A 17,797-nucleotide genomic window follows, 5' to 3' on the forward strand; every position below is an offset into this window, starting at 1 on the left:
ACGTGGAGGCGACACACACTACTGAGCCTAATTTTGACTTGTTTTAAGGACATTACATAAAAGCTGGATCAGCCTGTAGTGTGGTTTTCCACTTTAATTTTGAGTGTGACTCCAAATCCAGACCTCCATGGGTTGATACATTTGATTTCCATTGATCATTTTTGTGTGATGTTGTTGTCAGCACATTCAACTATGTAAAGAAAAGTATTTAATAAGAATATTTTATTCATTCAGATCTAGGGTGTGTTATTTTAGTGTTCCCTTTATTTTTTTTGAGCAGTGTATATGAAACATACAGTTTCAGGGAAAATAAAAATGATTTAAATATAACAGACCTCTATTGGGGAGTCTGGCTCATCCAGGATGTTCTGTTCGTTCTGCATCCGCTGCATCGTCCCTGTAGAACTGGGGTCCATTATCAGTACATTCTGACTACAGGGTCTGGCGAACTGACAGTCACTCTTTCTGGAGTCAGTCGTCCTGCACACCTCGTAATTGTACACGTGCTCTAGAGTTCCTGTCCCCAGAGTGTCTGCGTAACGTGGTGGATAATACGGAATAACCGGGAGGTTGGAATGATAGAGGACACGAGACTGTCTCCATCTGTATATTTTCACTGATATAATAAACACTAAACACGTGATGAACAGAAATGAGACGACAGCCAAAGCCAAGACTAAGTAAAAAGTCAGGTTGTCATTGTACTCCTTGTCGTGCGTAAAGTCAGTGAACTCCGAGAGCACTTCAGGGAAGCTGTCTGCCACCGCCACGTTAACATTGACTGTAGCTGAACGAGAGGGCTGCCCATTGTCCTCCACTACAACAGTGAGCCTTTGTTTCACAGCATCTTTATCATTAACTTGGCGTACAGTTCTTATTTCTCCATTCTGTAAACCCACTTCAAACAGCGCCCTGTCTGTCGCTTTCTGCAGTTTATACGAGAGCCAAGCATTCTGTCCAGAGTCCACATCAACAGCCACCACTTTAGTGACAAGATAGCCAACATCTGCTGAACGAGGTACCATTTCAGCCACCAGAGAGCTGCTAGTCTGGACTGGGTACAGAACCTGAGGCGCGTTGTCATTCTGGTCCTGGATCATTATTTTCACAGTCACATTGCTACTGAGTGGAGGGGAGCCTCCATCCTGCGCTTTTACGTGGAACTGGAAATCCTTGATCTGCTCGTAATCAAAAGAGCGCACTGCATGTATGACTCCACTATCAGCACTAACGGACACATATGAGGAAACGGGCACTCCGTTAACCGAGGAGTCCTCCAGTATGTAAGAAACACGGGCATTCTGGTTCCAGTCAGCGTCTCTGGCTTTCACTGTGAATATAGAGAGGCCCGGTGTGTTGTTTTCTATAATGTAGGCCTCATATGAGCTCCTCTCAAAAACAGGCGCGTTGTCATTCACATCTGATATCTGTAAGGTGAGAGTGACGCTGCTGGAGAGCGAGGGCACGCCCTCATCAGAGCAGGTCACACTGATGTTATACTCAGAGGCTCTCTCTCGGTCCAAGTCGCTATCCGTTATTAGACTGTAAAAGGCGTTAGATGTTGATTTAATAGTGAATGGGACGTTCTCATTTATTTCACAGTGAACTTTACCATTATTTTCTGAATCAGGGTCGTTCACGCTCATCATAGCTATTACTGTGTTCAGACGGGAATCCTCTGGTATTGAACCTGACTTGGAAATCAAATTAATAAGAGCACTATTGTCATTCACGTCAATAACATCAATTATTATTTTACTTGAGTCTGAAAGGCCTCCACTGTCTATTGCTTCTATATCAATCTGATAATTTCTGGCTTTTTCATAATCAATTGGGCCATCTAATATCAAAACTCCATCTGCATTTATATTAAACAATTCTGAACCACTGTCCATACCATTCGAAATTAGATAGGACACTTCACCATTTGTGCCTTTGTCTGCATCAGAAGCACTAACTGTAGTGACAACCGTTCCTTTTTGTGAATTCTCTGTTATTGTTGCCGTATAAACTGTTTTGGTAAAAACCGGCGCATTGTCGTTTGCATCTAACACGGTTACGTGTATCTGCATTGTCCCAGACATTTGAGGCTTGCCTCCATCCAAAGCAGTTAACAACAGCGACATATGCTCCTGTTTCTCTCTATCTAAAGGTTTCTGTAAAACCATCTCTACCTTTTTACTTCCGTCGGCCTGACTATGTAATTTCAGAATAAAATTGTCTGTGGGTTTCAGCGAGTAGGTTTGGAGACCGTTTAAACCAATGTCTGGGTCTACTGCTTTCTCTAACACAAATTTAGAGCCAATCACCGCCGACTCACTGATTTCCACTCTTCTTTCAGCCTTTTTAAAACTGGGAGCATTATCGTTTATATCTGTGATCTCAACAGTTACCGGGTACAATTCCATCGGGTTTTCAAGGGAAATCTGAAAATCCAGTGCGCAAGGCGTCGTCTGTCCGCAGAGAGCTTCACGGTCTATTCTCTCTCTGATAAGGAGAACTCCCCTTTCTTTATTCAACTCGATGTATTCTGCGCTGTCTCCTGTATAAATACGAGCTTTACCTGATTTCAGTCTTTTTATATCTAAACCCAAATCCTGCGCGATGTTACCGACTAAAGAGCCTTTCACCATTTCCTCAGGAATGGAGTAACTGACCTGCCCGTTCACTGAACTGAGAGAGAGGACCGAGATAAACAACAGTACTTGCCGTGTCATTGTTCTGTCCGACATTTTCTCTGCGATATCAAACAAGACAAACGTTCTAATCCGTATAGAAGTCTGTAATATTCCACTGGTTTCCAGTGCAAAACGTACAAAAATGGTCCCAAAATCCACCAAGGTTGAACAAAAGAATCGCAGCCCTGAGTCACCGTGTTAGTGTTCCCTGCAAACCGGACTGCGCGCCCTGTGCGGGTCTTTCTCTCTCGAATATATCGAGATGATGGGGGAGGTACTGCTGCAAATCTGCTCTAAAATTGTAACACACTGACCAACAGCGTCCCTCTGAGTTCAATGCACAAAACTACATAAAATAAAAACAGTACAACATACTTAAGGTTTCAGTTTACAAACGATAAACTACCGTATTGTTTTTAGATCAACAACTAAGCCAATGTAAATATGACAAAACAAAGTCAGTGAGATATTAACAAACAAGGTCTAGTAAAATACACGTTGCATGAAAATATTCTACAATAGGAAACAATTTGCTAAGCATTGAAATAAACGCTATTTGCCAAGAGCCGCTGTCCATGACCATGGTGCTGAAATGGCCCCACATGTACTGTAGAAGGAAGAGCATTTCTGACCGTGGAAAGTCCCCAGGTACGACACATACTAGATTTTAAACAGATAAAATCGCCGATGCATTTAGACAGACACATGAAACATATAGTTTTATGGAAAAGATAATGACTCAAATATAACAGACCTCTATTGGGGAGTCTGGTTCATCCAGGGTGTTCTGTTCGTTCTGAATCCGCTGCATCGTCCCTGTAGAACTGGGGTTCATTATCAGTACGTTCTGACTACAGGGTCTGGCGAACTGACAGTCACTCTTTCTGGAGTCAGTCGTCCTGCACACCTCGTAATTGTACACATGCTGCAGAGTTCCTGTCCCCAAAGTGTCTGCGTAACGTGGTGGATAATACGGAATAACTGGGAGATTGGAATGATAGAGGACACGAGACTGTCTCCATCTGTATATTTTCACTGATATAATAACCACTAAACACGTAATAAACAAAAATGAGACTACAGCCAAAGCCAAGACTAAGTAAAAAGTCAGGTTGTCATTGTATTCCTTGTCGTGCGTAAAGTCAGTGAACTCCGAGAGCACTTCAGGGAAGCTGTCCGCCACCGCCACGTTAACATTGACTATAGCTGAACGAGAGGGCTGCCCATTATCCTCCACAACAACAGTGAGCCTTTGTTTCACAGCATCTTTATCATTGACTTGGCGTACAGTTCTCATTTCCCCATTCTGTAAGCCCACTTCAAACAGCGCCCTGTCTGTCGCTTTCTGCAGTTTATAAGAGAGCCAAGCATTCTGTCCAGAGTCCACATCAACAGCCACCACTTTAGTAACAAGATAGCCAACATCTGCTGAACGAGGTACCATTTCAGCCACCAGAGAGCTGCTAGTCTGGACTGGATACAGAACCTGAGGCGCGTTGTCATTCTGGTCCTGGATCATTATTTTCACAGTCACATTGCTACTGAGAGGAGGGGAGCCTCCATCCTGCGCTTTTACGCGGAACTGGAAATCCTTGATCTGCTCGTAGTCAAAAGAGCGCACTGCATGGATGACTCCACTATCAGCACTAACGGACACATATGAGGAGACGGGAACTCCGTTAACCAAGGACTCCTCCAGTATGTAAGAAACACGGGCATTCTGGTTCCAGTCATCGTCTCTGGCTTTCACTGTGAATATAGAGAGGCCCGGTGTGTTGTTTTCTATAATGTAGGCCTCATATGAGCTCCTCTCAAAGACAGGCGCGTTGTCATTCACATCTGATATCTGTAAGGTGAGAGTGACGCTGCTGGAGAGGGAGGGCACGCCCTCATCAGAACACATCACACTGATGTTATACTCAGAGGCTCTCTCTCGGTCCAAGTCGCTGTCAGTTACTAAGCTATAGAAATGATTCGACGTTGATTTAATTGTAAATGGAATGTTTTCATTTATGGAACACTCTACTTTACCATTGTCACCCGAGTCTGAGTCTTGAACATTGATAATTGTTACAACTGTGCCAGACACAGAATCTTCGAATATTGCATTTGTCTTAGACATAATATTAATGATTGGTTTGTTATCATTTAAATCAGAAACATCGACGATTACTTTGCAAGAATCTATGAGTCCTCCGGCGTCTCTTGCTTGAATGTCAATTTGATATTTTTTCATTCTTTCGTAATCAATATTTCCTAATAGACTCACTACACCGTCGTCATCATCAACTTCAAATAATTCAGCACCGCCTTCGACGATGTTTGACATAGAATATGTCACTTTTCCGTATGAGTCTTGATCAGCATCAGTCGCGCTTACTGTAGCTACAATGGTGCCTTTAGGCGCGTTCTCGGTTACACTGACCTTGTAAACTGCTTGGGAACAGACAGGTGCATTATCATTGGCGTCTAGTACAGTGATGATTATCCGCATTGTTCCTGATAGCTGAGGCTCTCCTCCATCTACTGCTGTCAAAATCAGCGATATCTGCTCCTGTTTCTCTCGGTCTAGAGGCGTCTGCAAGACCATTTCCACATTTTTACTACCGTCAGGTAAAATGTGTGATTTTAATATGAAATTATCGGTTGATTTTAGGGTGTAGCTCTGCAGGTCATTCACACCAACGTCATTATCAACTGCTCTATCCAAAACGAACCTAGCTCCGGGCTGTGATGACTCACTTATTTCGAATTCCATTTCATTATTTTTGAAACCCGGTGAATTATCATTGATGTCTGTGATCTCAATCGTTAAACTGTAAAATTCCAATGGGTTTTCAAGTAGAATTTGATGGTGTAAAGCGCATGGCGTCGTCTCTCCACACAACGCTTCACGGTCTATTCTTTCCTTGATAAAGAGCACTCCCCTTTCTGTATTCAGCTCGATGTATTCAGCGCTGTCTCCAGTATAAATACGAGCTTTACCTGATTTCAGTCTTTTGATATCTAAACCCAAATCCTGCGCGATGTTACCGACTAAAGAGCCTGTCGCCATTTCCTCTGGAATGGAGTAACTGACCTGCCCGTTCACTGAACTGAGAGAGAGGACCGAGATAAACAACAGTACTTGCCGTGTCATTGTTCTGTTCGACATATCCTTTTCACAATGAAACCATAAACACCATATAATCCATTAAACACTTTGCAGTGTTCCGTTAAAAGTAAGTTCAGAAAATAGCACAATTATCTGCCAATAATCAGTCTCTCTGGAACAAAAGAATCCAATATCGGAGTCTCCGTGCTCGGTGTTCTCTGTAACCGGACTGCGCGCTCTGCGTGCGGCTCTCTCTTTCTCTTAATATATCGAGATGATGGGGGAAGTACTGCTGCAAATCTGCTCTAAAACTGCAACACACTGACCAACAGCGTCCCTCTGAGTTCAATGCACTGAACTACAGATTACTTTAAAACAATAAACGAATCGAAACATATTGTACATGAGAAGGTTTGAGTATCCGAAGGATAGAACACAGAATACTATCAGGTGAAATCAGCACATATAGGCCCAATGCATGATGACAAATGGAAACCAATATGGCAGGAGGATGTGGGCAAATAATGTACAACGAAAAGCACGTTGCGTGAAATTAGACAACTGTGGGTGACAACAAGCACGCCTTTGAAATTCACACTCTTTGCAAAGCAACTCTGTCCATGATAGTGCTTCTGAAATGGCCACATATCAGTGGAATGAAAAGCATTTCTGACAGACTCGATACAACGTCAAATGTAAACATAGGATACAGATGAAAAAAATAAAGTTTTACGGAATATCTAATGACTAAAACATAACAGATGTATATTGGGGAATCGCGCGCGGAACTGGAAATCCTCCATCTGCTCGTAATCAGACGTATAGTCCTATCAAGTTGAACCCAACCCTGTCATGTGGAATATATTAACACATTTAGAACAACTGTAAACATAGATCCCAGAGGATGTGGACAAGCAATCTCCAACAAGATACACGTCGCTGAAACGACAGAAAAGAAAACCGGATGTATGGACGCACGTGTGCTTCCTATACAATCTATACACATGGCTGATATAGATTTAAGAATTTAATTCTTATAACAGCGAACAATCCATGTCAATTGGTGATGAATTTACAACATCGGTGGAATGAATAGAATGTATGTGCATGGACAGTTTCCAAAATAAAAGACTCGATTGTAAACAGTTAAACACGATTAAACAATAAATTAGACATACAAATACAGCGTTGAGGGGGAAATGAATTATTTAAATATAACAGACCTCCAATGGCGAGTCTGGTTCATCCAGGATGTTCTTTCGTTCTGCATCCGCTGCATCGTCCCTGTAGAACTGTCCATTATCAGTACGTTCTGACTACAGGGTCTGGCGAACTGACAGCCACTCTTTCTGGAGTCAGTCGTCCTGCACACCTCGTAATTGTACACGTGCTGTAGAGTTCCTGTCCCCAAAGTGTCTGCGTAACGCGGTGGATAATACGGAATAACCGGGAGATTGGAATGATAGAGGACGCGAGACTGTCTCCATCTGTATATTTTCACTGATATAATAACCACTAAACACGTGATAAACAGAAATGAGACTACAGCCAAAGCCAAGACTAAGTAAAAGGTCAGGTTGTCATTGTACTCCTTGTCGTGCGTGAAGTCAGTGAACTCCGAGAGCACTTCAGGGAAGCTGTCCGCCACCGCCACGTTAACATTGACTGTAGCTGAACGAGAGGGCTGTCCGTTGTCCTCCACTACAACAGTGAGCCTTTGTTTCACAACATCTTTATCATTGACTTGGCGTATAGTTCTTATTTCTCCATTCTGTAAGCCCACTTCAAACAGCGCCCTGTCTGTCGTTTTCTGCAGTTTATACGAGAGCCAGGCATTCTGACCGGAGTCCACATCAACAGCCACCACTTTAGTCACAAGATAGCCCACATCTGCTGAACGAGGCACCATTTCAGCCACCAGAGAGCTGCTAGTCTGGACTGGATACAGAACCTGAGGCGCGTTGTCATTCTGGTCCTGGATCATTATTTTCACAGTCACATTGCTACTGAGAGGAGGGGAGCCTCCATCCTGGGCTTTTACGTGGAACTGGAAATATTTGATATGCTCATAGTCAAAAGAGCGCACTGCATGTATGACTCCACTATCAGCACTGACGGACACATATGAGGAGACAGGCACTCCGTTAACCGAGGAGTCCTCCAGTATGTAAGAAACACGGGCATTCTGGTTCCAGTCAGCGTCTCTGGCTTTCACTGCGAATATAGAGAGGCCCGGTGTGTTGTTTTCTATAATGTAGGCCTCATATGAGCTCCTCTCAAAGACAGGCGCGTTGTCATTCACATCTGATATCTGTAAGGTGAGAGTGACGCTGCTGGATAGCGAGGGCACGCCTTCATCAGAGCAGGTCACACTGATGTTATACTCAGAGGCTCTCTCTCGGTCCAAATCACTGTCTGTTACTAGGCTATAGAAGCCGTTCGATGTAGATTTAATGGTGAAAGGAATGTTTTCACTTAAAACACAATTCACGACTCCGTTATTATCAGAGTCTGGGTCGTGGACACTCATTACAGCGATAATAGTCTGGGAAGGGGAATTTTCTGCTATTGATTTAGAAGTGGACATCATGTCAATCAAAGGGTTGTTGTCGTTAACGTCTGCAATGTCCACTACTAATTTACTGGAATCTGAAAGACCACCTTGATCCTTTGCTTCTATGTCAATCTGGTAATGTTTAGCTGTTTCATAGTCGACCTTGCCTATCAAACGCACCTCGCCATTGCGTTCATCTATTTCAAATAGATCCAAAATACCATCGATACTACTTGATATTGAGTAAGTGACTAAACCGTTTGATCCGTTGTCTATATCAGTTGCACGAACTGTAGTTAATAATGTACCCCTCTGTGAATTTTCCACCAAACTGGCCTTATATATTGCCTGCGTAAAAACCGGAGCATTGTCATTTACATCCAACACAGTGACGTGTATCTGCACTGTTCCAGACATCTTAGGCTCACCTCCATCGAGGGCGGTTAACACTAAAGATATCTGCTCCTGTTTCTCTCGATCTAAAGGCTTCTGCAAAACCATCTCTACCTTTTTACTTCCATCAGACTGACCTTGTAATTTTAAAATAAAATGTTCGGTTGGATTAAGGGAGTAGCTTTGTAGTCCATTCGCTCCTATATCAGAATCAAAAGCTCTTTCCAATACAAATTTAGCACCGAACACAGCTGATTCACTTATTTCGAATTTCATTGCATCTTTTTTGAAAACAGGAGCATTATCATTGATATCGGTAATCTCAATTGTGACTTGATAAAATTCTATTGGGTTCTCCATGATAATCTGAAAATGTAGTGCGCAAGGCGTCGTCTGTCTGCACATCACCTCACGGTCTATTCTCTCTTTGATAAGGAGAACTCCCCTTTCTTTATTCAACTCAATACATTCTGCACTGTTTCCAACGTGAATACGAGCATTACCTGTTTTTAGTCGTTTTATATCCAACCCCAAATCCTGCGCTATGTTACCGACTAAAGAGCCTTTCGCCATTTCTTCCGGAATGGAGTAACTGACTTGCCCGTTCACTGAACTGAGAGAGAGGATCGAGATAAACAACAGTACTTGCCGTGTCATTGTTCTGTCCGACATTGTCCCTTCACCATTAAACCACAACCACCATTCAGACCGTTAAGCAATTTTACATGTTCTGTTATATACAAATCCAGAAAAGAACAATAATGTCTTCCAATAATCCTTATCGCTGGAACAAAAGAATCGCAGCTTGTGTTCTCTATAACACGGACTGCGCGCTCTGCGCGCGGCTCTTTCTCTCTGTAAAATATCGAGATGACGGGGAGGTACTGCTGCCAATCTGTTCTAAAACTGCAACACACTGACTGACCAACAGCGTCCCTCGGAGTTCAATGCACTGAACTTCAGCTCTTCGTAAAAAATAAACAATTCTAAAATGGTTGGGAAGGGTTGAGTCTCCAAATAAGAATGTACAGCCCAATCATGTTTTACACAACCCAGTCATGTGGGCAATATTAACACATGAACAACTGTAAACATAGATACCAAAGGATGTGGACAAGTAATCTCAAACAAGATAAACGTTTATGAAACTATAGGCCTTACATTTACAACCGAACACGACTTCAGAAAACTGGACGCATGGTAGCGTGGTAATTTATACAAATAAACAATTACTTATATAGATGTATGAAATTAATTATTATTATATTAAATGTTTGCATGATCTTGACAATGGTGAAGACGTCAATACAATTCACCATTTCCTATGTCAAAGCTCCCTGTTTGCAAAGCACCGCGGTCCATCTCAGTGGTGCTGATTTGGCCACATCAGGGGAATGAACAGCATTTCTGTCCACGGAAAGCTTCCAAAAGTAAAGACTCGATATAAAAACAGTCAAAGACAATTATAGAATGCATTACACATAAAAATGTAGTTTTAGGGGAAAATTCATTATTTAAATATAACAGACCTCCAATGGCGAGTCTGGCTCATCCGGGTTGTTCTGTTTAGTCTGCATCCGCTGCATCGTCCCTGTAGAACTGGGGTCCATTATCAGTACGTTCTGACTACAGGGTCTGGCGAACTGACAGTCACTCTTTCTGGAGTCAGTCGTCCTGCACACCTCGTAATTGTACACGTGCTGTAGAGTTCCTGTCCCCAAAGTGTCTGCGTAACGTGGTGGATAATACGGAATAACCGGGAGATTGGAATGATAGAGGATGCGAGACTGTCTCCATCTGTATATTTTCACTGATATAATAACCACTAAACACGTGATGAACAGAAATGAGACTACAGCCAAAGCCAAGACTAAGTAAAGAGTCAGGTTGTCATTGTATTCTTTGTCGTGCGTAAAGTCAGTGAACTCCGAAAGCACTTCAGGGAAGCTGTCCGCCACCGCCACGTTAACATTGACTGTAGCTGAACGAGAGGGCTGCCCGTTGTCCTCCACTACAACAACAAGCCTTTGTTTCACAACATCTTTATCATTGACTTGGCGTATAGTTCTTATTTCCCCATTCTGTAAGCCCACTTCAAACAGTGCCCTGTCTGTCGCTTTCTGCAGTTTATAAGAGAGCCAGGCATTCTGTCCAGAGTCCACATCAACAGCCACCACTTTAGTGACAAGATAGCCCACATCTGCTGAACGAGGCACCATTTCAGCCACCAGAGAGCTGCTAGTCTGGACTGGGTACAGAACCTGAGGCACGTTGTCATTCTGGTCCTGGATCATTATTTTCACAGTCACATTGCTACTGAGAGGAGGGGAGCCTCCATCCTGGCTTTACGCGGAACTGGAAATCCTTGATCTGCTCGTAGTCAAAAGAGCGCACTGCATGGATGACTCCACTATCAGCACTGACGGACACATATGAGGAGACAGGCACCCCGTTAACCGAGGTGTCCTCCAGTATGTAAGAAACACGGGCATTCTGGTTCCAGTCAGCGTCTCTGGCTTTCACTGTGAATATAGAGAAGCCCGGTGTGTTGTTTTCTATAATGTAGGCCTCATATGAGCTCCTCTCAAAGACAGGCGCGTTGTCATTCACATCTGATATCTGTAAGGTGAGAGTGACGCTGCTGGATAGCGAGGGCACGCCTTCATCAGAGCAGGTCACACTGATGTTATACTCAGAGGCTCTCTCTCGGTCCAAATCACTGTCTGTTACTAGGCTATAGAAGCCGTTCGATGTAGATTTAATGGTGAAAGGAATGTTTTCACTTAAAACACAATTCACGACTCCGTTATTATCAGAGTCTGGGTCGTGGACACTCATTACAGCGATAATAGTCTGGGAAGGGGAATTTTCTGCTATTGATTTAGAAGTGGACATCATGTCAATCAAAGGGTTGTTGTCGTTAACGTCTGCAATGTCCACTACTAATTTACTGGAATCTGAAAGACCGCCTTGATCCTTTGCTTCTATGTCAATCTGGTAATGTTTAGCTGTTTCATAGTCGACCTTGCCTATCAAACGCACCTCGCCATTACTCTCGTTTATTTGAAATAAGTCCAAAATACCAACTTTGCTACTTGATATTGAGTAAGTGACTAAACCATTTGATCCATTGTCTATATCAGTTGCACGAACTGTCGTTAATAAAGTACCCCTCTTCGAGTTCTCGACGACACCCGCCTTATATATTGCCTGTGTAAAAACCGGAGCGTTGTCGTTTATATCCAAAACTGTGACGTGTATCTGCACTGTTCCAGACATCTTAGGCTCACCTCCATCGAGGGCGGTTAACACTAAAGATATCTGCTCCCTTTTCTCTCGGTCGAGAGGCTTCTGCAAAACCATCTCTACCTTTTTACTTCCATCATCTTGCCCATGTAATTTCAGAACGAAATGATCAGTTGGGTTAAGGGAGTAGCTTTGAAGTCCATTTATTCCAATATCAGAATCAAAAGCTCTTTCTAGTACAAATTTAGCTCCGGTCACAGCTGATTCGCTTATTTCGAATTTTATTGAATCCTTTTGGAAAACTGGAGCATTATCATTGATATCGATGATCTCAATAGTGATTCGATAAAATTCTATTGGGTTCTCCATAATAATTTGAAAGTGTAAAGCACAAGGCGTCGTCTGTTCGCAGAGCGCTTCACGGTCTATTCTCTCTTTGATAAGGAGAACTCCCCTTTCTTTATTCAACTCGATGTATTCTGCGCTGTTTCCAACGTGAACACGAGCTCTACCCGACGTCAGTCTTTTGATATCTAAACCCAAATCCTGCGCGATGTTACCGACTAAAGAGCCTTTCGCCATTTCTTCCGGAATAGAGTAACTGACCTGCCCGTGCACTGAACTGAGAGAGAGGACCGAGATAAACAACAGTACTTGCCGTGTCATTGTTCTGTCTGACATTTCCCACTGCAGAATTCAATCACAAATACCGTAAAGGTCCGTTAAACAATTTGCAATATTCAGTTTCACGTAAATCCAGGAAATAACACAATCTTCCGCCAATAATCCGTATCTCTGGAACAAAAGAATCGCAGCTCCGTGTCTGGGTGCTTACTGTTCTCTGTAACCCGGACTGCCCGTTCTGCGTGCGGCTCTTTCCCTCTCTAATACATCGAGATGATGGGGAGGTACAGCTGTAAATCTAAAACTGTAACACACTAACCAACAGCGTCCCTCTGAGTTCAATGGAATGAACTACAGAAAACGAGAAATATTCCAACATATTTGAGATGGTTTGATTGTCCGTGGGATCAAATATAGCACTATGATGCTATATCAACACACGTAGCCTCGTGAATGAATTACAACAGCAAATCAACATGCCCGAGGGGTGTGGAGAAAGAATGTCTAACCAAAGACACGTTCAGTGATATTATGTTAATATAGGAAGCTACAGGCTACCTATTGAAATAGAGCGTCTTTGAAACTGTTGCTGTCCATGACCTTGGTGCTGAAATAACCACTTATTGGTGGAATGAAGAGCATTTTTGACGGATTCAATTTCATACAAAAATCGCACAACACATTTAGACATAGGATGCACATTAGAAAAGTGGTATTGGTGAAAAGATAATGACTCAAATACAACAGACCTCTATTGGGGAGTCTGGTTCATCCAGGATGTTCTGTTCGTTCTGCATCCGCTGCATCGTCCCTGTAGAACTGGGGTCCATTATCAGTACGTTCTGACTACATGGTCTGGCGAACTGACAGTCACTTTTTCTGGAGTCAGTCGTCCTGCACACCTCGTAATTGTACACGTGCTGCAGAGTTCCTGTCCCCAAAGTGTCTGCGTAACGCGGTGGATAATACGGAATAACCGGGAGATTGGAATGATAGAGGACACGAGACTGTCTCCATCTGTATATTTTCACTGATATAATAACCACTAAACACGTGATGAACAGAAATGAGACTACAGCCAAAGCCAAGACTAAGTAAAAAGTCAGGTTGTCGTTGTACTCCTTGTCGTGCGTAAAGTCAGTGAACTCCGAGAGCACTTCAGGGAAGCTGTCCGCCACCGCCACGTTAACATTGATTGTAGCTGAACGAGAGGGCTGCCCGTTGTCCTCCACTACAACAGTGAGCCTTTGTTTCACAACATCTTTATCATTGACTTGGCGTATAGTTCTTATTTCTCCATTCTGTAACCCACTTCAAACAGCGCCCTGTCTGTCGCTTTCTGCAGTTTATACGAGAGCCAGGCATTCTGTCCAGAGTCCACATCAACAGCCACCACTTTAGTGACAAGATAGCCCACATCTGCTGAACGAGGTACCATTTCAGCCACCAGAGAGCTGCTAGTCTGGACTGGGTACAGAACCTGAGGCGCGTTGTCATTCTGGTCCTGGATAATTATTTTCACAGTCACATTGCTACTGAGTGGAGGGGAGCCTCCATCCTGCGCTTTTACGCGGAACTGGAAATCCTTGATCTGCTCGTAATCAAAAGTGCGCACTGCATGGATGACTCCACTATCAGCACTAACGGACACATATGAGGAAACGGGCACCCCGTTAATCGAGGTGTCCTCCAGTATGTAAGAAACACGGGCATTCTGGTTCCAGTCAGCGTCTCTGGCTTTCACTGTGAATATAGAGAGGCCAGGTGTGTTGTTTTCTATAATGTAGGCCTCATATGAGCTCCTCTCAAAGACAGGAGCGTTGTCATTCACATCTGATATCTGTAAGGTGAGAGTGACGCTGCTGGAGAGCGAGGGCACGCCCTCATCAGAACACGTCACACTAATGTTATACTCAGAGGCTCTCTCTCGGTCCAAGTCACTGCCAGTTACTACAGTAAAGAAATGATTCGATGTTGATTTCATCGCAAAGGGAATGTTTTCGTTCATAGTGCACTGCACCCTGCCATTTTCCCCGGAATCAAGGTCTTGGATATTCATCATTGTTACTACAGTCCCAGGTGTAGCATCCTCAGATATACTATTTGTCTTTGACATGGTATTAATGGATGGTTTGTTATCATTTGTATCCATTACTTCAATAATCAATTTGCACGCGTCAGAGTGTCCTCCCTGGTCTGTAGCCTGAACGTCTATCTCATAATGTTTCATTTTTTCATAATCAACATTCCCAACTAATCTCACAACGCCATATTTGTCGTCTACCTCAAATAATTCAGCAGCACCCTCAGCAGTATTCGATATAGAGTATGTAACCCTTCCGTTAGGACCTTGATCAGCATCAGATGCACTGATTGTGGTTAAAACGGTGCCTTTAGGAGCACCTTCTGATATACTGGCCGTATACTCTGCCTCAGCACAAACAGGAGCGTTATCATTGGCGTCAAGTACAGTGATGACTATCTGCATTGTTCCTGATAACTGAGGCTCTCCTCCATCTAACGCTGTTAATGTCAGAGAAATATGCTCCTGTTCCTCTCGGTCTAGAGGTTTCTGTAAAACCATCTCTACGTTTTTACTACTACCAATTTTACTATTCGGTTTTAAAATAAAATGATCAGTGGGTCTAATGTAGTAGCTTTGAAGGCCATTTATACCTACGTCATTATCAATCGCTCTCTCCAAGACGAATCTAGCACCCGTTAAAGCGGACTCGCTTATTTCAAATGTCATTGCATTCCTTTTAAAAACCGGAGCATTGTCATTGGTATCCGTTATTTCAACTGTGATGCTGTAAAATTCCATTGGATTCTCCAGAATAATCTGAAAATGTAGCGCGCAAGGCGTCGTCTGTCCGCAGAGCGCCTCGCGGTCTATTCTCTCTCTGACAAGGAGAACTCCCCTTTCTTTATTCAGCTCGATGTATTCAGCGCTGTCTCCAGTATAAATACGAGCTTTACCTGATTTCAGTCTTTTGATATCTAAACCCAAATCCTGCGCGATGTTACCGACTAAAGAGCCTGTCGCCATTTCCTCGGGAATGGAGTAACTGACCTGCCCGTTCACTGAACTGAGAGAGAGGACCGAGATAAACAACAATACTTGCCGTGCCATTGTTCTGTCCGACATTTTCCCCTGCACATGAAGAACCAATCACGTTATAATCCGTAAAACAGTCTGTAATATTCAGTTCTGATAAACAAAGCGCAACGTCTCCAAACAATCGTGTTGCCAGAACAAAATAATCGCAGCTCCGTGTCTCCGTACTTAGTGTTCTCCGTAACCTGGACTGTGCGCCCTGCGTGCGACTCTTTCTCTCTCTAATATATCGAGATGATGGGGGAGGTACTGCTGCAAATCTGCTCTAAAACGGCAACACACTGACCAACAGCGTCCCTCAGAGTTCAGACTATTAAATTACAGAATTGAACTAAGAAAGAGAAACACCCCAGGAGACTTGGGGATGTTAAGGGCTCCACATCAGAGTACTAAGGTAACCATATAGACTACGTCAATTAATTATCTTGGTCAATGAATGTAGGCCAAATGTACACCAAGATCCCGGAAAGATGTGGAGAAAGAAAGTCTGAGCCTATCCCCTCACACATGGAATTACAATACAACAGAACACAATGTTAGGCTGCAGGTAAAACCCGAAATGAATGGAATGTTGTGGATGAAATACACGTAGCCTATCATAGAATGTTATGACCTACAAACTATATGCTTGCTTGATATTCACAAGGACGGTATTATCTTTACCCTCAGCGATGATTCAGCTACAATGCAAGACACCCCATTTGCAAAGCGCCGCTGTCCATGACTGTGGTGCTGAAAGTGCAATAACAATGGAAAGAAGAGCTCTTCGGACAGTGGGAATGAAATCAACTCGGACGATGCATTTAAAGATGTAAATGGATACAAATGGAAATAGATAACGGACCTCTAGTGGAGAGTCTGGTTCATCCAGGATGTTCTGTTCGTTCTGCATCCGCTGCATCGTCCCTGTTGAACTGGGGTCCATTATCAGTACGTTCTGACTACAGGGTCTGGCGAACTGACAGTCACTCTTTCTGGAGTCAGTCGTCCTGCACACCTCGTAATTGTACACGTGCTGTAGAGTTCCTGTCCCCAAAGTGTCTGCGTAACGCGGTGGATAATACGGAATAACCGGGAGGTTAGAATGATAGAGGATGCGAGACTGTCTCCATCTGTATATTTTCACTGATATAATAACCACTAAACACGTGATGAACAGAAATGAGACTACAGCCAAAGCCAAGACTAAGTAAAAAGTCAGGTTGTCGTTGTACTCCTTGTCGTGCGTAAAGTCAATGAACTCCGAGAGCACTTCAGGGAAGCTGTCCGCCACCGCCACGTTAACATTGACTGTAGCTGAACGAGCGGGCTGCCCGTTGTCCTCCACTACGACAGTGAGCCTTTGTTTCACAGCATCTTTATCGTTGACTTGGCGTATAGTTCTTATTTCTCCATTCTGTAAGCCCACTTCAAATAATGCCCTGTCTGTCGCTTTCTGCAGTTTATAAGAGAGCCAGGCATTCTGTCCAGAGTCCACATCAACAGCCACTACTTTAGTGACAAGATAGCCCACATCCGCTGAACGAGGTACCATTTCAGCCACCAGAGAGCTGCTAGTTTGGACTGGGTACAGAACCTGAGGCGCGTTGTCATTCTGGTCCTGGATCATTATTTTCACAGTCACATTGCTACTGAGAGGAGGGGAGCCTCCATCCTGCGCTTTTACGCGGAACTGGAAATCCTTGATCTGCTCGTAATCAAAAGTGCGCACTGCATGGATGACTCCACTATCAGCACTAACGGACACATATGAGGAGATGGGCACTCCGTTAACCGAGGAGTCCTCCAGTATGTAAGAAACACGGGCATTCTGGTTCCAGTCAGCGTCTCTGGCTTTCACTGTGAATATAGAGAGGCCCGGTGTGTTGTTTTCTATAATGTAGGCCTCATATGAGCTCCTCTCAAAGACAGGAGCGTTGTCATTCACATCTGATATCTGTAAGGTGAGAGTGACGCTGCTGGAGAGCGAGGGCACGCCCTCATCAGAACACGTCACACTAATGTTGTACTCAGAGGCTCTCTCTCGGTCCAAGTCACTATCAGTTACAAGACTATAGAAATTGTTTGAGGTCGATCTCATCACAAAGGGA

At 43.6% G+C, this 17,797-nt stretch overlaps 1 protein-coding gene and 2 pseudogenes across 14 annotated transcripts in view; all 3 read right to left on the reverse strand.

The window, feature by feature from the left end:
- LOC123993289 (protocadherin gamma-C5-like) overlaps window positions 1–17,797 on the reverse strand; it is a 185,703-nt gene that overhangs the window by 94,540 nt on the left and 73,366 nt on the right. Inside the window, exon 1 of one of the 14 annotated variants that reach the window (XM_046295256.1) lies at window positions 3,433–5,892. The exons of 12 other annotated variants lie outside the window; for them this stretch is intronic. In XM_046295256.1, the coding sequence (XP_046151212.1) occupies window positions 3,433–5,832 (2,400 nt within the window). In that variant the 5' untranslated portion in view covers window positions 5,833–5,892. Of the gene's footprint in view, window positions 1–335; window positions 2,903–3,432; window positions 5,893–17,797 lie in introns of those variants that run through there. One more of the 14 variants, XM_046295257.1, reaches the window with a different exon arrangement.
- LOC123993806 lies at window positions 6,981–9,544 on the reverse strand (annotated as a pseudogene).
- Window positions 13,260–15,882, reverse strand: LOC123993292 (annotated as a pseudogene).

Source organism: Oncorhynchus gorbuscha, linkage group LG13, assembly GCF_021184085.1.
Source record: "Oncorhynchus gorbuscha isolate QuinsamMale2020 ecotype Even-year linkage group LG13, OgorEven_v1.0, whole genome shotgun sequence".
NCBI classification, from domain to species: Eukaryota; Metazoa; Chordata; class Actinopteri; order Salmoniformes; family Salmonidae; genus Oncorhynchus; species Oncorhynchus gorbuscha.